Source organism: Gopherus flavomarginatus, chromosome 21, assembly GCF_025201925.1.
Source record: "Gopherus flavomarginatus isolate rGopFla2 chromosome 21, rGopFla2.mat.asm, whole genome shotgun sequence".
In the NCBI taxonomy this organism is placed as follows: Eukaryota; Metazoa; Chordata; order Testudines; family Testudinidae; genus Gopherus; species Gopherus flavomarginatus.
This window is the reverse complement of record NC_066637.1, coordinates 213,749-236,389: the sequence shown is the minus strand read 5'-3', so window position 1 is coordinate 236,389 and position 22,641 is coordinate 213,749. Positions and strand designations below refer to the sequence as shown.

The following is a 22,641-nucleotide window of genomic DNA, read 5'->3' as shown; positions in this document are numbered from 1 at the left end:
CCAGATCATGCCCGTCGGCGCTTCAGAACCCAAAAGTGGAAACCAGAGGTGTCATTTCCCAAACACGCCTACTACATTGCAAAAAACTATGAGGCCTGGATAACAGGAAACAACATTCAAACCTTGGAAGAACTGCACCTCCTCATACAAATGGAGCAGTTCTTGGATGGTGTTCCTGAAGACATCACACGGTACATACAAGATGGAAATCCCAAAGATATCGCTGAGGCGGGGGAGATTGGAGCCAAATGGATGGAACTAGCAGAAAGCAAGAAAGCTACTGTCAAGGGGAACGATTACCCCAGGGGGCACCCAGACCATAAATCCTACAACCGAGGACAGCCAAAGACCCCACATACAACCCAAGTCAAGCCACAGACGCCCTACTCTTCCACCTCACCAGTCTCCAGTAACTCACTTCGGCCCAGTGACCCATCAGATGGAAGATGCTTTAAGTGTAATGAACTGGGACATATCAAGGCCAACTGTCCCAAGAACACCATGCGAGTGCAATTCATTACACCACCATCACCCCAAAGATCCCCAGGCCCGGATGCCTCTCAAATACCCTTGGAGCGAAGGGAAAATTTGAGAGTGGGCGGAAAGAAGGTTACTGCGTGGAGAGACACAGGGGCACAAGTGTCAGCTATCCACCAATCCTTCGTTGACCCCAAATTCATCAACCCAAAGGCCAAAGTTACAATTTACCCCTTCATGTCACAAGCTGTAGGCTTGCCTACAGCTCAACTGCCTGTCCAGTACAAAGGCTGGTCAGGAATGTGGACTTTTGCAGTCTATGACAATTATCCTATCCCCATGCTACTGGGGGAAGACTTGCCAACCAGGTGAGGCGGGCCAAGAGAGTGGGAATGGTTATACGTAGCCAAACCAGGCAAGCTTCCAGACCCATTCCTGTTCCTGAGCCGTCCACAGAGGCCCCGTCTGTGTTACCAGAGACCCAGACAGAGGTAGTGGACCCGGATTCCATGCCTACCACTGAAACAGCCACAGCACCTCCAGTCCCAGGCCCGGAACTGGAACAGCAACCAGCACCAGCGATTGCAACCCCATCTTCAAACTCAACGCCAGTGGGCGCCAGCGAGCCAGAACTGGCAGAAGCAAAAGACAGCCATACCCAAAAGGCTCAGCCAGAGCCTGAAATACCCTCAGGTGCACCAGCGGAGAGCGGTTCACCAGCAACGGAAACAACCCCATCACCTACATCGCTTCCAGAGGGACCAAGCCCAAGTCCACAGTCTGAGGAAGAACTGGTGACCCCAGCCTCAAGGGAACAGTTCCAGACTGAGCAGGAAGCAGATGACAGCCTTCAGAAAGCTTGGGCGGCGGCACGGAGCACCCCACCGCCTCTCAGCTCTTCTAATCGATCCCAGTTTGTTATAGACCAAGGACTTTTATACAAGGAAATTCTTTCTGGTGGACACCGGGAAGAATGGCAGCCGCAAAAACAGTTGGTGGTTCCAACTAAGTACCGGGGGAAGCTCTTAAGCTTAGCCCATGATCATCCCAGTGGCCATGCTGGGGTGAACAGAACCAAGGACCGGTTGGGGAAGTCCTTCCACTCGGAGGGGATGGGCAAGGACGTTGCCAAGTATGTCCGGTCTTGTGAGGTATGCCAAAGAGTGGGAAAGCCTCAAGACCAGGTCAAGGCCCCTCTCCAGCCACTCCCCATAATTGAGGTCCCATTTCAGCGAGTAGCTGTGGATATTCTGGGCCCTTTCCCAAAAAAGACGCCCAGAGGAAAGCAGTACGTACTGACTTTAGTGGACTTTGCTACCCGATGGCCAGAAGCAGTAGCTCTAGGCAACACCAGGGCTAACACTGTGTGCCTGGCCCTAACAGACATCTTTGCCAGGGTAGGTTGGCCCTCTGACATCCTTACAGATTCAGGGTCTAATTTCCTGGCAGGGACCATGGAAAAACTGGGGGAAACTCATGGGGTGAATCACTTGGTTGCCACCCCGTACCACCATCAAACCAATGGCCTGGTGGAAAGGTTCAATGGAACTTTGGGGGCCATGATACGAAAATTCATCAACGAATTCTCCAATAATTGGGACCTAGTGTTGCAGCAGTTGCTGTTTGCCTACAGGGCTGTACCACATCCCAGTTTAGGGTTTTCACCATTTGAACTTGTGTATGGTCACGAGGTTAAGGGGCCATTACAGTTGGTGAAGCAGCAATGGGAGGGGTTTACGCCTTCTCCAGGAACTAACATTCTGGACTTTGTAAGCAACCTACAAAGCAACCTCCGACACTCTTTAGCCCTTGCTAGAGAGAACCTAAAGGATGCTCAAGAAGAGCAAAAGGCCTGGTATGACAGACATGCCAGAGAACGTTCCTTCAAGGTAGGAGACCAGGTTATGGTCTTGAAGGCGCAACAGGCCCATAAGATGGAAGCATCATGGGAAGGGCCATTCACGGTCCAAGAGCGCGTGGGAGCTGTAAACTACCTCATAGCATTTCCCAATTCCTCACTAAAGCCTAAAGTGTACCATGTTAATTCTCTCAAGCCTTTCTATTCCAGAGACTTACAGGTTTGTCAGTTTACAGTCCAGGGAGAGGATGCTGAGTGGCCTGACGGTGTCTACTACGACGGGAAAAAAGACGGTGGCGTGGAAGAGGTGAACCTCTCAACCACCCTGGAACGTCTGCAGCGGCAACAAATCAAGGAGCTGTGCACTAGCTTCGCCCCATTGTTCTCAGCCACCCCAGGACGGACTGAACGGGCATACCACTCCATTGATACAGGTAATGCTCACCCAATCAGAACCCCACCCTACCGAGTGTCTCCTCATGCCCAAGCTGCTATAGAACGGGAGATCCAGAACATGCTACAGATGGGTATAATCCGCTCATCTACTAGTGCATGGGCATCACCAGTGGTTCTGGTACCCAAACCAGATGGGGAAATACGCTTTTGCGTGGACTACCGTAAGCTAAATGCGGTAACTCGTCCGGACAACTATCCAATTCCATGCACCGATGAGCTATTGGAAAAGTTGGGATGTGCCCAGTTCATCTCTACAATAGACTTAACCAAGGGGTACTGGCAAGTACCGCTAGATGAACCTGCCAAGGAGAGGTCAGCATTCGTCACCCATGCGGGGGTGTATGAATTCAATGTCCTTCCTTTCGGCCTTCGAAATGCACCCGCCACCTTCCAGAGGCTGGTAGATGGTCTACTAGCTGGACTGGGAGAATTTGCAGTTGCCTACCTCGATAATGTGGCCATTTTTTCAGACTCCTGGCCCGAACACCTGCTACACCTGGAAAAGGTCTTTGAGCGCATCAGGCAGGCAGGACTAACTGTTAAGGCCAAAAAGTGTCAAATAGGCCAAAACAGAGTGACTTACCTGGGGCACCAGGTGGGTCGAGGAACCATAAACCCCCTACAGGCCAAGGTGGATGCTATCCAAAAGTGGCCTGTCCCACGGTCCAAGAAGCAGGTCCAATCCTTCTTAGGCTTGGCCGGATACTACAGGCGATTTGTACCCCACTACAGCCAAATCGCTGCCCCATTGACCAACCTGACCAAAAAGACCCAGCCAAATGCCGTTAAGTGGACTGATGAGTGTCAAAAGGCCTTTACCCAGCTTAAGGCGACGCTCATGTCTGACCCTGTGCTCAGGGCCCCGGACTTTGACAAGCCATTCCTAGTAACCACAGATGCATCTGAGCGTGGTATAGGAGCAGTGCTCATGCAGGAAGCAACAGATCACAACTTCCATCCTGTCGTGTTTCTCAGTAAGAAACTGTCTGAGAGGGAAAGTCACTGGTCAGTCAGTGAAAAGGAATGCTATGCCATTGTGTACGCCCTGGAAAAGCTACGCCCATATGTTTGGGGACGGCGGTTCCAACTACAAACTGACCATGCTGCACTAAAGTGGCTTCATACTGCCAAGGGGAACAACAAGAAACTTCTTCGTTGGAGTTTAGCTCTCCAAGATTTTGATTTTGAAATTCAACACATCACAGGAGCTTCTAACAAAGTTGCTGATGCACTCTCCCGTGAGAGTTTCCCAGAATTCAGTAGTTAAAAAGTGTTCTTAAAATGTAGAAGTCTGTTAGTTATATACTTAGGAGTATATGTAAAGGTGTATGTGTTGTATTAATCTGTTTATTTTCAAGTTCTAGAAGGAAATCGCCGCCAGTGAGCTTCCCCACTGTCTGCAATTTGGGGGGGCGTGTCATAAACAGATAGCTAAGGGTTAATGTCTCTTTCACCTGAAGCACCTGACCAGAGGACCAATCAGGAAACCGGATTTTTTCAACTCTGGGTGGAGGGAATTGTGTGTCTGAGTCTTTGTCTGTCTGCCTGCTTTCTCTGAGCTTTGGAGAAGTAGTTTCTACTTTCTAGTCTTCTGTTTCTAAGTGTAAGGACAAAGAGATCAGATAGTAAGTTATATGGTTTCTTTTCTTTGGTATTTGCATGAATATAAGTGCTGGAGTGCTTTGATTTGTATTCTTTTTGAATAAGGCTGTTTATTCAATATTCTTTTAAGCAATTGACCCTGTGTTGTATCATCTTAATACAGAGAGCCCATTTGTATGTATTTTTCTTTCTTTTTATATAAAGCTTTCTTTTAAGACCTGTTGAAGTTTTTCTTTACTTCAGGGAAATTGAGTCTGTACTCACCAGGGAATTGGTGGGAGGAAGAAATCAAGGGGAGATCTGTGTGTTGGATTGCTAGCCTGATTTTGCATTCCCTCTGGGGGAATAGGAAAGTACTTTTTGTTTCCAGGACTGGAAACAGAGAGGAGGAGTCCCTCTGTGTAGTTTCACAGAGCTTGTGTCTGTGTATCTCTTCAGGAGCACCTGGAGGGGGGAAGGGAAAAAGGATTATTTCCCTTTGTTGTGAGACTCAAGGGATTTGGGTCTTGGGGTCCCAGGGAAGGTTTTTCAGGGGGACCGGAGTGCCCCAAAACACTCTAATTTTTTGGGTGGTGGCAGCAGGTACCAGGTCCAAGCTAGTAACTAAGCTTGGAGGTTTTCATACTAACCCCCATATTTTGGACGCTAAGGTCCAAATCTGGGACTAAGGTTATGATAAGGTCACTCTTTGTCAGGCTCATATACACCCCTTGAACCAAAGGGACTTGCTCTTCACTGACTGACTATGCCTGGCAGTGCAGGAAATGGTCAACTGAATGTAATGTATCTTTGGAAGAACTCAGGGTAAGTTTTTAAAGTGAAGAGGTCTGGTTATGCTCGTGCTGGTTAATCTTAAGTCTGTATTAATACTATAGTTTAATTATATTAGTAAATTGTTGAAGTTGTTTAAAGATTGTAATAGTCAATAGTTGATCAATATATAATAACTGTATATGTTTTTGTGCCTTGCTGGGAATGGGTACAGTGCTGGTGAACCTAGTAGCTTTGCATGTCGCTGTGCCTGTCTTTTATATAGGTTACCATCATAAAAGTCAATAAATGCTTATAAATTGTTATATAAAATTTAGGTAGGTTAAGGTTAGTAAAATATAGTTAGTCCATGTATTAATATTGCATATAGAATTGTATCTGTTGCGGTGGGTGCAGTACATGTAAGGTTACTAGGCAATCAGTAATAGTAGCATTGCATGCGCTTGTAACTATTTTCAATATTATTTACCTTTTATATGTGCACTTATAGGAATAGGCAGTTATTGCATAATATTACTTGTACTTGTGCTTGTCTCCAGTATAATTTGCCATTTGTATTAATCCTCACTCAGTGCTGGTCTTTAATTCTGTTTTTCTTATTCTATCTGTGTTGCCTTTATAGTCATAAGTCATTAAAAACCTTTCTGGAGGAATAATTAGTTGTTTAGTTTCTCTTTTGCAGACACTATTCAGCCTCTTTACATCTGTGTTGGGTGGTGGGAAGTAGCGATCACCCAGAGCCCCACTAGGACCCTGACGTGAGCCCCCCTAGGGCTCTGACATCTGCCTCCTCCTTCCATTAATCTCCACAATAACTTTGTTTTTCCTTCTTGTGCTGGGTTTAGTACCCAGGGAAAAGAAATCAAATGTCAGTCTACTGCCCTCGTGCGATGTAAAGCGAGTGAGAGCAGTGAGCCCACGAGCATTGTTGATGCACGTGAGGAGCCATCCAGTTGGCAGTGGAGCAGTTGCTGTGTTTGTGAGATGAGTGTCTGGTTTGGTGAGTGCTCTGCTCAGGGCCCCCCTGGCTCCAGGTGGGGTTGCCCCATTAGCTGGGCCTGGGTTTGTAAGAAATGGTTCTTGACCAGCTGTGCTTACAAGACAGACAAGTTCCCATTTTCAGGGGATGCTCATTTCTCTGGCCAGGAGCGGTGTGTCTTCCGCAGCAGAAGTTTGCATCTAGGAGGATGACTCCAGGTGATGAGTTGCTTGCCTTCCTCCCATTTCTTTCTCTCTGTCTCTCGCTCTCTTTTCTAGTGCATTGGCCAGCTTTCTCACTCTCTTTCCTCTCCTCTCCTCTCCTCGTGCCATCTCCCTTTGTAAGACATGGGTAGGCTTGCTAGGTGTGCATCCCCAGAGTCCAGGTCTTGGGAACCATAGAGAAGTAGGAGCAGACAAAAAGCATGCGAGGCAGTGGGTGCTAAAGTGGAACTGTGACTGTCTGCGTTTACTTGGTCTCTGTTCATTGAGTGGGGCTGATGTAGACTGGACTGGAGAGGGCAGCAGGGATGAGGGCAAGATTTGCTTCCTCGTTGGGTACGGGGCTCTGTGAGATTACAGCTGGGGAGGGGCCAGAGTATGCTGTGCAGAGTGATAATTTTGGGTGCTGTTGTAAGGGGTGCTTTTTGGTTGTAATGCTAATGGTGTAATGGAGAGGGTTGAGGGCGGAGAACTGCCGTGTCACCATTTGCTACACCCACAATTTCCCATCCCTGGATCTATGGGAGAGGGAGTTGTGACAGATGGCTTGGACTTTTTCAGAGTTTCAACCAGTGTTCCCTCTAATTTTTCCCACTCATGTGGAAGGAATTTTGTTATGTGCACCAATATGGAGGTGATGTCACACATCACCTCCATATTGGTGCACATAACAAAATTCATGTGGCAGGGTGGGGCCAAGGGGTTCAGAGTGTGGGACGGGGCTCAGGGCTGGGGCAGAGTATTGGGGTGTGGGGGAGTGAGGGCTACAGCTGGGGGTGCAGGCTCTGGGGTGGGGCTGGGGATGAGGGACTCAGGGCTGGGGTGCAGGGGGTGAGGGCTCCATCTTGGGGTGTGGTCTCTGGGCTAGGGATGAGGGGTTTGTGGCCAGGCTGCCCTGGGACTACAGGAAGGGGGGAAGAGGACTCCCCGCAGCTCTCTCTCTCCGCAGCAGCACCTGGGCTGGGGGGAGAGGCACCTCTCCCTAACGCGGCAGCTCCAGGGCTGGGGCCACAGGATAGGTGCTTCTTCCCTGACTGCAGCAGATCCGGGGCTGGGAGAGAGGCATATCTCCCTGCTGCAGCCCTGAGTGCCTGCACAGTGCTTAATATGCTGCTGCGCAGCTTAGAGGGAACTTAGGTTCAACTTGTGGGAAATCACTGTCTTAAATGGTGACATTCATAAAATTTAGATTTTTCTAATTTAATGCATTTTTCATCTAAATTAGCAAAATCTTGTTTTACTTGTGTGTAAATTTTAAAAAGAGGTTCCACAGGAGCAATGGCCATCTGCCCCTCCGCTGGTCTAGAGGTAGAGATTCTGGCCAACCAGCAATTCTAGCACCAATGAAGTCATGTGATAATGTTTTGTTTTTAATAATGTATTAAATATAGTAAATGAGAGTCACAGTAAAACCCTAGGAAGTGTTATAAGAAGATATGAAGGGTGTCAGAGTAGTAGCTACGTTAGTTTGTTTCCGCAAAAAGAACAGGAGTACTTGTGGCACCTTAGAGACTAAGACATTTATTGTAGCATAAGCTTTCGTGGGCTACAGCCCGCTTAATCGGATATGAAGGTTTCTTGAGAATTAAAGAATTAAAAGGTATGAAACTCCATTTCCTGGAGGTGGCCAGTTCAGGCAAGTGGAACAGCTGAGCAAACCAATTAGTGAACACCTCTGTGCAGATGTGTCACTTGTATGTACACACCTGAATGGAGACTGTGAGTATTTAAAGAGCAGGGTGTATCGGGGGGGGGGGGGGAGCGGGAAGGTGTCAGAAACTCACTACATCATTTCAGAGAGGGAAGAGCAGGCTTGTCTAGACCTTCCCCACCCTCCAGCCTTCCTTTTGCCCCTGTTACTGTACGTGATCAGCCTGCTCCAGCACCCTCAACAGGAAAGTAACAGGTTCTGCTGGGGAACATTTTATAACACTACAGCAGCTGGGGGGCTCTTGCTGTGGCCCAGGTATGATGTTCCAGGCTGTAATCCTGTCTAGTGCGGGGCTGTGTCACCTGACCTGCAATGGGGGGTGTGCCTCACAAGACCGGCGCTAGGGGTTTGAGCGCCCTAGGCGCATGGTAATTTCGCCGCCCCACGCGCTGGTCTCACGGCTCCGGTGGAGCTGCCGCAGTCGCGGCTGTAGACGGTTGGCTGCTCCGCAGCTCTGGTGGAGCTGCCGCAGTCGTGCCTGCGGGAGGTCCACTGGAGCCACGCGAGCAGCCGACCGTCCGCAGGCACGACTGCGGCAGCTCCACCGGAGCCGCCTGCCGCCCCCTCTGGCAAAACGCCGCCCACCAATAATCCTGGCGCCCTAGGCAATTGCCTAGGCCTCCTAAATGAAAGAGCCGGCCCTGGTGCCTCACCATGCTGCTCTGTTATAGCGCTGACTTGGGAGCTCACAAATAGCCTGTTGGCGTGCTGCTCCCCCCTCTCCTCCCAAGTGTCTGTGCATGGCTACAACTCTGATCCCAGAGCTTGTCAGCACTCACTAGTCACACTTTGCTTCCATCAGACCTGGGCTACCACATGCAGAGTGACCCCAACACACTCCCTGTCCTGAACTTTACGCCAAAAACGTGTTGTGCACTGTCCAGCCCTCTCTGGGACAGGCCAGATAGATTAGGTCTGTTGTACCTCTAGGAGGTCAACGTACAACAATCTGCCACCTTGTGGATTATTCCATTTACAGTTCACAACACGGGATTAGTTTTGGTTCGAGAATAAACAAGTTTATTTAACTACATAGAGAGGTTTTAAGTGAACACAAGTAATAAGGCATTAAAGAAGAAATGGTTACAAGAAAACATAAAGATAAAATGCTTTCTAAACTTAACAAACTAGGCTTGTGAAGTCCCTTCTTACAGGTTCCAGTAATTATTGCTGCCCAAACTCTCAGGCCAGGATCTGCTTCCAGGATCCAGCAGCTGTTTCTCTGGTCATAGGTGAAAGGGAGATGAGGAGGGAGAGAGAACTTGGGTGTTTTGCCCTTCACTTTTATAGCTCAGTCACCCTTTGAAAAACATTTTCCTGAGTGTTCACATTAGGTGAAGTTCTTTCTTGCTGAGAGCAAGGAGACATGGATTTTGGTGGAAGAAGGAGGCTTTGTGCTGTTTCTGTTCATCTGTGTATGCTACTTCTTTCTTCCCCCGCTTGTCCTCTGTGGAATCTGTTTACAGCTGAAATGCAAATTGAGGCAAACACACATCTCTTTCTTTAGGACAGGTGTGCTTGACCAGTTCCACCTAATCAGGCTACGTGAATTGGAACTTGTGCTTTTAATACCCTCTAGGTGGAATTTCATAACTTTACATAGACTGTAGCTACAGCCATTTTACCAAGATAGTATTGATCACTGAGTTTCAAATGCTTCCTCAGAGGCATATTTTGTCCAAAGATTGTTACAATAGTGTGTAGGGTGTGAATACAGGAGTGCATTTGGTCACAGTGGGCTGGGAATTATCCATTTGTGGAGGGCTCTCTAACCATACCCTTCCCTGGAAATTGCCAGACAATGAAGGGAAGGGGAGAATTCTTGCTCCAATCCCGAATTGCTGGAAATCCCAGGCTCGCTGGAATTTATCTGCTTCACCACAGCCCCTCGCTAGGTTCTCTAGGTGGCGACTCATTGCTTCACATTAAAGCTGCTGCCCTTTGAGTCTTTATGTTCTGGGGTGTTTGCTGTCATGAGTGATTGCACCGGCTTGGGCAGGTGCTGGGCAAGGTGAGGGTTGTAAAGTTCTGATGAAGTAAATAAAATTACTCTGTGACAAACAGTGGCATTTGTCCCTTAAAGTGTGAAATAGCAACCAGGGGTCACTGTCCAAATGCGGGGGAGGGGGATGGATGGACACACATGGCACTGACCCACCTGCGACACCCCAGCATCTTGAGTCCCCAAATCCTTGTAGCTGCCATCACTCATTAACAGTGCCTCCTTCCACTCCTTACAGCAGTCCAGGCTGCAGAAAGTTGATGCGCTGGAGATCACGATGTAGCGCATGGAGAGCCTGCAACAGAGCAACACCCTGGATAATGACTCCCTGGCCTCTCGTAGTCTCCCATGGGCTGGGGAGGATCCATCTTGGGGGAGGGTCTGTCTGCCCAAATGCAACCCAGAGGGAGGGTCTACACCTCCTATCAGGCTCAGTGAGATGCACTCTCTTGCCCCCCCCCCCCGTGGTCTTCTATGAGTCATACAGGTTCTGTCTGCCCCAGGCATGGTCCATGCCATGCTGAGGAGAGTTCATGCTGCCTGCTCAGCTTAAGATGTCACTCCTCCCACATCTTCATGGGGACTTTGGGGAGATTCTTGTTGCTGTAACGGGATCACAGAGCACAAGTGGCTGGTTAAGTATCTTCAGGGCTATGGCATCTGGGCCAGAGAGGTGTGAACTTAGAGTCATGGCTTTGGACTCAAGGAAAAGGGGCTGAGACTAGAGATGCCCAGAGATGCACTGTCACCCTACAGCTCCAGTACTGCAGCACCCAAAAGCTTCACTCTAGGTGCAGACCTCATTGTGTTGGGCGCTGCATGGAAAATTGGAGAGAAACAGATGTCTGGAGATGGATAGATGAGCATCTCTCGCATACAGAGGAGGGAGGGAGAGGGGTGTGTGTGTGGGGGTCCATATGGAGGACAGATGGTGAATGCTGCAGGCTGACAGGTTAGTGGGTTTGGCTGGCGGCTGATTGCCACAGCAGCTCCTGCCGCCATGTGCTGTGCTGTTTCTGATGCTGCCCCATCTCTTGCAGCCAGCACCAAGCAGAGCCTGGCCACAGAGCAGCACTACAGCCGTGGCTACAGCAGGTGCCCTATATGCCTGAGCTGCTCAGGGATGAAAAAGCATGTGGGCTCCTGGCTGCTGAACAACCTGCTCCACATCTCACCCTCTCCTGCTCCCAGAGTAGCCTGCTCACAACAGAAACCAAGACCAGCCCCCAACTGGCCTGGCACCCACTGTCCCTAATGTGGAAAGCCTGATGTCTGGTGGGGGAAACATCCCAGCATCTCAGCTGTAGTGTCAGGACTTACTATTACAAACGTCTCTCTGTCCCAATTTCCGACCAGTTGCAGTTACTGATATCTACATGGCAAGTTTTTGCTGTCCTGCTGCAATTTGCCACCCCCACAATTTAGCAGGCCTGGGTCTAGGAGTAGCGATTTGTGACAGATGGGGTAGGTCTTGTTGCAATGTGCTACTTCTGGGAAATCTCTATTTGAAATTGGGACACTCATGAAATTAGTTTTCTAACTGAATACATTTTTCTAAATTAGAAAACATTTGTGTTATTGATATCCAAATTTAATATAGAGATTTCATGGGTTAGGAAACTGACAGGGCAGACACCATCCATCATCCATTGCTACTCCTGGACCAGGGGTGAGGCAACCAAGGAACTCAGGCACCATTGAAGTGATATGATCACAAATAATAGCCTGACATTAGAAAACAAAAAAAAAATTAGTATTAAAATCTGTAATTTACTATGTCACAATAAAAACATACGGGGTGTTGTTATAATAATGAAACTAATGCTTTTGAAAAGTCAGTAAAAGGAATTAAACTACATTTACAGGAAATTATGATACACAGTGGTCAACTCAAGCAATTAGAACAGCAAAAAAGACAAACCCTGAGCTGCTACCTGCTAACCCTAATTCCAAACCCTAACTCCTGTTCCCCAGTACTCTAACCCAACTCCTCCCCCTAACCTTTGACCCTAGCCCACACCACAACCAACCCTGACCCCTCCCTTCATCCTAGGCAACCCAACCCTGCACCCTAACCCTTCAACTAACCCTGATCCCCAACCATCACCCTATTATATCATAACACCCACTCTGCCCATAACCCGAACCCTTTAACTCTAACCCACCTTTGAACCCAAACTCTTACACAATCTAATCCCTAAAGCTAATCCTAACCCTCGCATTGAGCACAACCCTCTAACCTGCCTCCAAGAACCTAAACCCCTCGCCTCCCCATAATCCAAATCTCCCTCTCAACCCCTAACCCTTTCCAAACCTAATCCACACACTAAACTTAACTCCCTCTTACCCTCACCCTAATCCAACCCTTAGACCCTGACCCTGTAATCCCAACCCTCAACCCCCAATTTCCCCCCTCCATGGGTGGCATCATACTCTTCCGAGTGGGGGGGGGGCTGACTTAGGCTAGAGAGAAAATTGGGGGCCTGCACTCCCCCTTGCCACAAGGCCCCACCCATCTCTATGGCTCTGCTTCCTGCTGCTCTTAAGTGCCAGCGCTGTCCCGCCCTCTGCATTGCCCTCCTCATGGCCAGGTGGTGGCTAGAGCCGGCCATTGGGGAGTGACTGATGTGCTGGCTGGTGCCAGGAGATGGGCAGGTGGGCTGCTCCTGTCATCTTCTCCTGCTGCTGCTCTTGGCCCATGGGGCTGCGGCTGATCCTCAGCTTCCCGCCGCCCTTTGACTGCTTGCAGCCTCCAAGAGCCACCTGGGTAGGGGAACTTGGCTCTGGCAGAGCCCTCAGGGAGCATCAACCACGGGCGGCAGGCCCAGGAGCCTGAGGCAGAGTGGGTCTGTTTGGGTTGCTGTGGGGCACCCTGAACCTGCCGTGTGCTCTGGGCTGCACATAGTTAAGTGGGGACTTCTGCACTGCTGCTGGTGGCAGCCCTGTGATCAGAGCTGGGCGGCCAGAGAGCGAACCAGGTTGGCTACTGAAAAGTGTCTCCCCCATGGAGGAGCAGTGACACCCGGCGGCCAGTCAAGGTACTGCACAGAGTGTGGTGTTTTCCATGGAGCAGCGATGACACTAGGTGGCCAGTTAGGGTAATGCACAGACGGTGTTTCCGTTGCAGCGATAGTGACACCCAGTGGTCAGTCAGGGTAATGCATAGAGCATGTTCCCCTTGGCACAGCAATGACACCCGGTGGCCAGTCGCGGTAATGCACAGAAGGTGTTTCTCTTGGAGCAGCAGTGACACCCAGTGGCTAGTCAGGGTAATGCAGCGAGTATGTCTCCCTTGGAGGAGCAGGGACACCGGCGGCCAGTCAAGGTACTGCACAGTGTGGTGTTTTCCATGGAGCAGCGATGACACTAGGTGGCCAGTTGGGGTAATGCACAGACTGTGTTTCTGTTGCAGCGACAGTGATACCTGGTGGTCAGTCAGGGTATTGCATAGAAGGTATTTCCCTTGGCACAGCAGTGACAGCCGGTGACCAGTCGAGATAATGCACAGAGTATGTCCCATGAAGCAGCAGTGACACCCGGTGGCTAGTCAGGGTAATGCAGAGAGTATGTTCCCCTTGGCATAGCATTGCCACCTGGTGGTCAGTTGTGGTAATGCCCAGGTGGTGTTTCTATTGGAGCAGCAGTGACAGCCCGTGGCCAGTCCCGGTAATGCTGAGAATATGTCTCCCTTGGAGCAGCAGTGACACCCGGTGGTCAGTCAGGGTAATGCACTGAGCACATTTAGTTAGCGCAGCAGTTACATGCAGTGGGCACTTGGGGTAATGCACAAGGGTTCCCTTGTACTAGTAGTGACACCTAGTGACCAGTAGGGATGATGCACAGACAGGGGTTCCCTTAGAGGAGCAGTGACACCCGGTGGCCAGTGAGGGTAATGCACAGAGCATGCTTCCCTTGGCATAGCAGTGATACCTGGTGGCCAGTCGGTAATGCACAGGAGGCGTTTCCCTTGGCACAGCAGTGACAGCAGGTGGCCAGTCAAGTTAATACACAGACTGTATCGCCCGTGAAGCAGCAGTGACATCCAGTTAAGAACATAAGAATGCATGATACGCCCACATCTCGAATACTGTGTACAGATGTGGTCTCCTCACCTCAAAAAAGATATTCTAGCACTAGAAAAGGTTCAGAAAAGGGCAACTAAAATGATTAGGGGGTTGGAGACGGTCCCATATGAGGAAATATTAAAGAGGCTAGGCCTCTTCAGCTTGGAAAAGAGGAGACTAAGGGGGGATATGATAGAGGTATATAAAATCATGAGTGATGTGGAGAAAGTGGATAAGGAAAAGTTATTTACTTATTCCCATAATATCCAAGAACTAGGGGTCACCAAATGAAATTAATAGGTAGCAGGTTTAAAACAAATAAAAGGAAGTTCTTCTTCACACAGCGCACAGTCAACTTGTGGGACTCCTTACCTGAGGAGGTTGTGAAGGCTGGGACTATAACAATGTTTAAAAGGGAACTGGATAAATTCATGGTGGCTACATTCACAAATGGCTATTAGCCAGGAAAGGTAAAGAATGGTGTCCCTAGTCTCTGTTCATCAGAGAATGGAGATGGATAGCAGGAGAGAGATCACTTGATCATTGCCTGTTAGCTTCACTCCCTCTGGGGCACCTGGCATTGACCACTGTCAGTAGACAGATACTGGGCTAGATGGACCTTTGGTCTGACCCGGTATGGCCGTTCTTATGTAGGGTAATGTAGAGCGTATGTTCCCCTTGGCACCACAGTGACAGCCGGTGGCCAGTCAAGGTAATGCATGGGGGGAGGTCTCCCATGGAGCAGCAGTGACAACAAGTAACCAGTTGGGGTAATGCAGGGGGCCAGCAGATGTAGTATCAGCCTCTTGCCATTTGCTGGGGTGGGGGGGCAGGTGAGGTGGGCTGGAGAAAAAAATTGAGGGACTGCAACCCCCTCATCACCTGGCTTCACCTGCACGGGGGTCATGCCTCTGCTCCTCAGTTAAAGGCCAGGCTCATCTCCTCTCCCTCTGGCCAGGATTTGCAGCAATATCACTTTTATTAAAATAAAATAGTAAATGGGATTTAGTCCAAGTCCATACAAATAATCTAAATCTGTCCAAGTTTTAGTATTAAATCTCAAATCCTCTTAAATAGCCCATCAGAAACCAAAATTTGGAACTGTAAACAATGATTAATTTAAAACATAAACATTAAGAAAAACTATTTTGTTTTTAAAAACAAAAATTAACAAATGTTATAAATTAGCAAAAAAGAGTGCTACTACAAGATGATAAAATAAATAATCCCTACTATTAAAACCACCTATAAAGCAATTGAATAGCTGAATACTGGCCAAATCTTTATAAAAATATGCAGAACTAGGTCAAAACCAGTATTGCATGTCAGATATTCCAATTCAGCAAACATCAATTAAAAGCTCCATCTCAATTTACAAAAAAAAAAAAAAAAACAGTAAACCAAAACAGTCAGCCTTAAACAAACCCGCACATAAGTGAATTTAAAGCTGTACCAACATTGGAACAAACTATGTAATTTTCTAATTCTAAAGTCTTGTTTCACCCAGGAGGGAAAGTGTTTTGTAGCCCCAGTAACCGTGCTGTCACATCAGCATTTCTTTCACTAAATACGGTTTTTACCAAATATAAGTTGCCCTTAAAGTTGTCTAACAGAAATTCTAATTGTATCTTTGCAATAATATCCCAAGTATGCAAGTACGTCCCGTCAGAGCAGCACCACATTCCTCAACTGCTAACGCAAGTGAATAAGTGATACTCTTCTGCTAGAATTCTAGAGATGCATTTGCAAACCCTGGGGCCTGAAGGTGATGGGAGAAAGGTCAGTGAGCGAGCTTGGAGCTCTCCGACGCCACCTGCTGGAGAGCAGAGGGAATTGACCGAGTGATGTACTAGCTAATTTAAATATCAACGTTGTTTTCTGGTGTCAGGCTTCCACTGCTGGAGATCAAGGGGAGTGATTGAGGGTGGCATATCTTATTTCAGTATTAAAAAGTGGCAGTTTGGGGACAATTTGGGGTAAGTTTTGGGGTTGGGACCCATATTTTTAGTGTAGCTTATTAAGAGGCTGCCACTGACTGAGGGTGTGGTCACCCTGAACTGGAAGCCTGTAGTTTGATGTGGTGAAGGCGCGCTGGGCACTTTGAATAAACTAAAGAAGAGACATTACATAAAATTACAGAAAATCGGTGTTGTGCCAAAACAATGTTTCCTGGTGGTTTTGGGGCTAAACCTCTGGTTTGTTACCTAGCTGTGTTGGGGGGTGTTAGTGCCCATGGCTTAGGCACGCTACGTGATGGTGGCTCGGAGTGACTGACCGCAGAACGGAAGAGCGTGAGGGAGCGGTTGAGGTGCGCGGCAGAGTCTGGATTGGAAGGCAGCGTGGGGCCGGTTAGTGCCCGCTGGGGAGTGTGAGATATGCTGCTCTGTGATGTGGGTGGAGGCAGGGCCGGCCTTAGGATTTATGGTGCCCTAGGCGAGATTATTAAACTGGTGCCCCTGTGCCTGATCTGCTCTTAGCAACACAAACATAAGCTTATAGTATTGGAAAACTTGCCACATTCACATTATTAAAACCAGTTTAACTTAATTAAGCACACTGATGGACTAGCACTAAAGAAGCAGCACTATAGAAAAAATTCTGATGACAGAATGATGCAAATTTTTTTTTAATTTATCAAAATTTTATTGGAAATTTATATGAAGAGGTATTGAAACAAAGATTTGTTTTTAATTAAAAGCAATCTTTCTGGCTTTTTTGGCTGCAAAATCAGTAATAATGTCATCGTATGACAAAGACAAAGTCGTGTCTTGTTCAATTGCAAGAATAGCAAGACCAGTTAAGTGTTCCTGACTCATTGTAGAGCGGAGATATTTTTTAATGAGCTTTAGTTTTGAGAAACTCCATTCTCCTGATGCTACTGTTAAAGGAATTGTCAGTAGAATACGAGTGGCAAAGTACACATTAGGATATATGTCAACAAGTTTGCGGGTATGAATAAACTGTACAATGTCCATCACCGATTTTGCATGTGGCAACATTGATGACAGTGTACTCAATTCTTCGTACAGTTCAAGTCCATTTAAATCAAAACTATCACCGTGCTTCAGGAGGTTCTCTAGGTTCTTGCACTTTGTCATTAGTTGCTCTTGTTTTCCTATTTCATTGAATTTAGTTATGTCATACAAAAATCCAAACTGTTCATGGTGTACTTGCAAGGTATTAAACCTTTCATCAACAGCAGATACTGCTTTATCCATCACAACTTTAAAAAATTCAACCTCAAATTTCTTTTCTGGATCGTCTATGGGCATGATCTGCTGTACAGATTCTTCACAAAGAAGTGTCCCTGGCCTTTTTAACTCATATTAACTATGTATTTACTTTATGAAAGTTGGAGAAAACATTGTGAAAACGTAAAACATTGGCTGCCCAACTTCTGAGCTGGCAAAAGTTATACTGACTCACAGGGAAAAAAAAAAGCAGGAGAATCTTAGTACAACATATGGTCACTCTATACCAGGGGTCGTGTTGGCAACCTTTCAGAAGTGGTGTGCCAAGTTCACTGTAATTTAAGGTTTCTCGTGCCAGTAATACATTTTAATGTTTGTAGAAGGATTCTCTCTATGTCTATATTATATAAATAAACTATTGTTATTATCTGAGGTCTTGGCCACCGGTCCTGCTGAGGCCACTGCCAGCTGAGTAAATGAAACCCAAAACCGGCAGCGGGCTAAGCGGGGCTGGTGGCTGGAACCCTAGACAAGGATCCCAGGCCCTGCTCAGCCCGCTGCTGGTCTGGGGTTCTGACCACCAACTCCTGCCAGCCAGGATCCCGGCCGCCAATCCCCCCTCAGCCCGCTACCAGCCTGGGATTCTGCTCACCCAGGCTGGCAGGAGGCAGAGTGGGGCTGGCGGCTGAGCTCCTGATTGGCAAGGGGCCGGCAGCCGGAACCCTGGAGTAGCAGTAGGCTGAGTGCTGCTGGCACCCCAGACTGGCAGCAGACTGAGCCACTCAACCCCCCATCGGCCCTGCTCAGCCCGCCACCAGCCCACTCAGCCCACTGCCGGCTGAGTGAATGGAACCCCAGGCTGACAGCAGGTTGAGTGGTTCAGCTGGCCTGCTCAGCCCACTGCCAGCCTGGGGTTCCTTGCGGGTCCCCAGGCCAGCAGCAGGTGCTGAGTGGGGCCTATGGCTGGTATCCCAGCTGGCAATAGGGCAGCAGCCGGAACCCCAGAGCAGTGATGGGCTGAGCCGCTCAGCCTGCTGCTGCATACCATCAAAAATCAGCTCACCTGCCACCTTTGAGACGTGTGCCGTAGGTTGCTGTAGGTTGCTGACCCCTGCTTTATATACTCCTGATAAGAGCCCTCCAACAACTGTAATATGCTCATCTCCTTACTAGTGTATAAAGCAGGGGTCGGCTATAGGAAAGTCAGTCAACATTTTTTGTTTCTCGGATGAAAACTGGCCCACTCCCTGCCTCAAACCAAACCTGTCACTAATAATTGTCAACAACTTAATTTTCTGTTTTGGGCTAAGATATTGATTTTTTTTAAATAATATTGAAATTGGATTCAGGATTGTTAGCAAGAATTTTTGGCAAACAAAGTTGTTAAATGACAATCTAAATGGCAACACAGTACTGCTTTCATGCTTGGCTCACCCCCCCAGCCCCCTTCCCAGAGACCCCAGCAGCCAATCCCATCCCTCAGACTGTGCTGCATTCGGCTCTCTCTAGGACCCAGCAGCCCTGCTTCTACACTGTCTGGGCTGCCTGCAGAGTGGTTCCCCCAAGCAGTGTGAGGCCCTACGCCGTTGCCTATTCTGCCTATGCCTAAGGACGGCCCTGGGTGGAGGGGTGCTGACAGTCTGGCCACTTGAGAAGACTAGAGCTGAGGTGCTGGCTTGCCCGGGCTTTCTGAAAGCTGATCTCCCATTGGGTCCTCACTAAGTGATGTTTTCTCACAGCTAATCTCCCATTGGGCTGTGCCTGGGTGACGCTTTCTGAAAGCAAAGCTGGGTGCAGCCGTCAGGCCCTTGTGCAGTCAGCGCTCAGCGCAGGCCTGCGAGAAGCAGATTGAGGCCGAGTGGTGTCGATTCCGGCTGCCCGGGCGGAGGAACGGAGACCCCAGCAGCGGGCCCTGCTGTCCTCACTGGCGAAGCCGCAGAGCTCAGGGAGTTCACTGGTTGCACCTGCTTGTGTGCTAGTGTTTTCTGGCAGCCAGTGGGCTGTCGCTAGGAGATGTTTTATGACTGAGCTGGCAGCCAATGAGCTGTCAGTGTCGCTAAGTGATGGTTTCTGACCGAGCTGGCAGCCAATGGGCTGTCACTGCCTGGGGGTGGAAATTGCTGCTGCAGGCACCTGTGGCTCAGAAACTTCTCCAAGCCCCGGGACAATTTGCAGTCGCTGAAGGGAGGCGGGAAATCTCTAGGCTGGAGTGCAAGGATCCAGTGGGCAGCGAACCTGCCACAGGCCCGTGGGCACAGCCACTGCCGTGGGGAGTTGGACCAAACTCCCTGCTGTGCGCTGGGCACTGCCAGTAAACACGTGCAATGATTGTAGCTGCAGAATCCGCTCCCGTGCGTGTGAGCGAAGTCCCTGTAGCTGGGAGGCTGGTAGGAAGCAGGATTCCTGGGGTTTTCCACTGTGTGGGAGTTGGGAACTGGGCTCCAGGTTGGAGCGGTGTTGGGCTTAGGTTTGGAGCTCGCTGTTAGGATTGGGAGGAGGATTGGGTACAGTTTGGGTTAAGGGGTTTAGGGTTGGGGACCAGGTTATAGGGTGAGCAATTTTTGGTTCAATATTGGTTCCGGAAGAGGAGTGTGTTAAAACTTTGGGTTAGGGGTTAGATTTTGGCGGGAGGATTTGGCCAACAGCAGCAGCAGCAGCATAGAAGTGTCCCAAAGACGTGGAGCGGAAGGACCCCCAGCCGCCGAATGCTCAGAGGAGGAGCGCTGCCACCTAGGGCAGCAAAAACCATGGCACCACTCCTGACTATGGTGTAACAGTGCCATGGTGCTAGAGAGAATATGATAAGACATTTCCCACTCCTGAGACACCAGGGTCCCCACCTGTTTGCATCGCTGGCTGCCTGGCTCAACTGGGCCCTGGGCTGCAGCTCCAGCTGGATGTGGGTGGGGACAGGTGGGGTTTCTTAGCCTCAGTCTCTGTGCTTAGTAAGCTGCTTTGGGTACAGGATTTGAGGAGGTTCGAGGGACCCCGCCCCCTGGCCAGAGCATTGCTGCTCAAGAAAGATGAGACCTGTGGCAGGCTATGGAGCAGGTGGTTCAGCAGCCGGGAGACCGCATGCTTGTACATCCCTGAGCAGCAGGGTGTGCATTGCATGTAGCACCAGTGTAGCACTGCGAGGGCAGTTTCTGCTGGCTGGATGGTGCAGGAAACAGGGGTCCGGAGGTGACACGGCCAGCAGCCATGAGCTGAAGCTACCAAGTTAGCAGTCTGTGACATTACCATCCATCCCTTCAGCCCTGTCCAACCCTTCAGCCATCCATGCATCCCCCTGTATGCCATATACATTGCTCCATCCATCCACATGCCTTACACACTCATCTCCATGTGCATCCCTCTGTCTCTCTGATTGGCCATGCAGTCCTCAGCACAATAAGACCTGGACCTTGAATAAGGCTTTTGGGTGCTGCAGTAATGGAGCTGGATGTGATAGTATGGGTGTGGGCAGCTCTAGTACCAGCCCCACTTCTTCTAAGCCCAAAATCTCTGGAAAGATGGTGTGTGTGTGGAAGGACCAGCCCCCTGAGCCTGGCAGGCACGTCATAGCCTTCTCAGTACAGCGCTGTCACTGTTGCTCCATGAAGGAAATGCTCTGTGCATTACCCCACGTGGCCACTCAGTGTCACTGTTGCTCCATGAAGGAAATGCTCTGTGCATTACCCCTAGTGACCACAGAGTGTTACTGTTGCTCCATGAAGGAAATTCTCTCTGCATTACCGCGCATGGCCACCCACTGTCACTGTTGCTCCATGAAAGAAATTCTCTGGCGTTACCCCGCATGGTCACCCACTGTCACTCTTCCTGCATGCAGGAAATACTTTGTGCATTACCCCGTGTGGCCACCCAGTGTCACTGTTGCTCCATGAAGGAAATGCTCTGTACATTACCTGGCGTGGCCACCCAGTGTCACTATTGCTGCATGAAGGAAATGCTCTATGCATTACCCTAAGTGACCACACAGTGTCACTATTACTCAATGAGGGAAATGCTCTCTGCATTACCGCACATGGCCACCGAGTGTCACTGTTTCTCCATGAGGGAAATGCTCTCTGCATTACCCCGTGTGGCCACACAGTGTCACTTTTCATCCATGAAGGAAATGTTCTGTACATTACTCCAAGTGGCCACACAGTGCCACCATTACTCTATGTGGGATATGATCTGTGCATTACCCTGTGTTAACATCCAGTGTCACTCTTGCTTCATGAGAGAACTGCTCTGTGCATTATCCCAAGTGGCCACACAGTGTCACTATTACTCCATGAGGGAAATGCTCTGTTAATTAGGTCTAATGGCCACACAGTGTCACTGTTGCTCCTTAAAGAAATCCTCTGTGCATCACACTGCATGGCCACACAGTGTCACTGCTGATCCATGAAGGAAATCCTCTGTGCATTACCCTGCATTGCCACCCAGTGTCACTGTTGTTTCATGAGGGAAATGCTCTGTCCATTAACCCTTGTGGCGACCCAGTGTCACTGTTGCACCATGAAGAAAATGCTCTGTGCATTACCCCGTGTGGCCACAGAGTGTCAGTGTTGCTTCATGAAGGAAATCCTCTACGCATTACCCGTATGGATACCTAGTGTCACTATTACTCCATGAGGGAAATGCTCTGTGCATTTCCCCACATGGCCACCTAGTCTCACTGTTGCTTCATGAGGGAAATGCTCTCTGCATTACCGTGCATGGCCACCAAGTGTCACTATTGCTCCATGAATAAAATTCTTTGTACGATACCCCACGTGGCCATCCAGTGTCACTGTTGCTACATGAAGGAAATCCTCTGTGCATTACCTGGCGTGGCCACACAGTGTCACTGCTGATCCATGAAGGAAATCCTCTGTGCATTACCCTGCATTGCCACCCAGTGTCACTGTTGTTTCATGAGGGAAATGCTCTGTCCATTAACCCTTGTGGCGACCCAGTGTCACTGTTGCACCATGAAGAAAATGCTCTGTGCATTACCCCGTGTGGCCACAGAGTGTCAGTGTTGCTTCATGAAGGAAATCCTCTACGCATTACCCGTATGGATACCTAGTGTCACTATTACTCCATGAGGGAAATGCTCTGTGCATTTCCCCACATGGCCACCTAGTCTCACTGTTGCTTCATGAGGGAAATGCTCTCTGCATTACCATGCATGGCCACCAAGTGTCACTATTGCTCCATGAATAAAATTCTTTGTACGATACCCCACGTGGCCATCCAGTGTCACTGTTGCTACATGAAGGAAATCCTCTGTGCATTACCTGGCGTGGCCACACAGTGTCACTGTTGATCCATGAAGG

General features: G+C 49.1%; 2 protein-coding genes across 2 annotated transcripts in view; both read left to right on the top strand.

Moving 5' to 3' along the window:
* Positions 1-896: 896 nt before the first annotated feature.
* LOC127038871 (uncharacterized) lies at positions 897-11,346 on the top strand. Its single transcript, XM_050931944.1, has 2 exons — positions 897-1,666; positions 11,118-11,346. Exons 1-2 carry the CDS (start codon positions 987-989, stop codon positions 11,344-11,346), a joined length of 909 nt encoding a protein of 302 aa, XP_050787901.1. The 5' UTR covers positions 897-986.
* Positions 5,863-22,641, top strand: part of LOC127038870 (zinc finger protein 436-like) — a 38,356-nt gene continuing 21,577 nt past the window's right edge. Inside the window, exon 1 of the mRNA XM_050931943.1 lies at positions 5,863-6,164. The gene's annotated coding sequence lies outside the window, so the exon portion shown is untranslated. The remainder of the gene's footprint in view (positions 6,165-22,641) is intronic.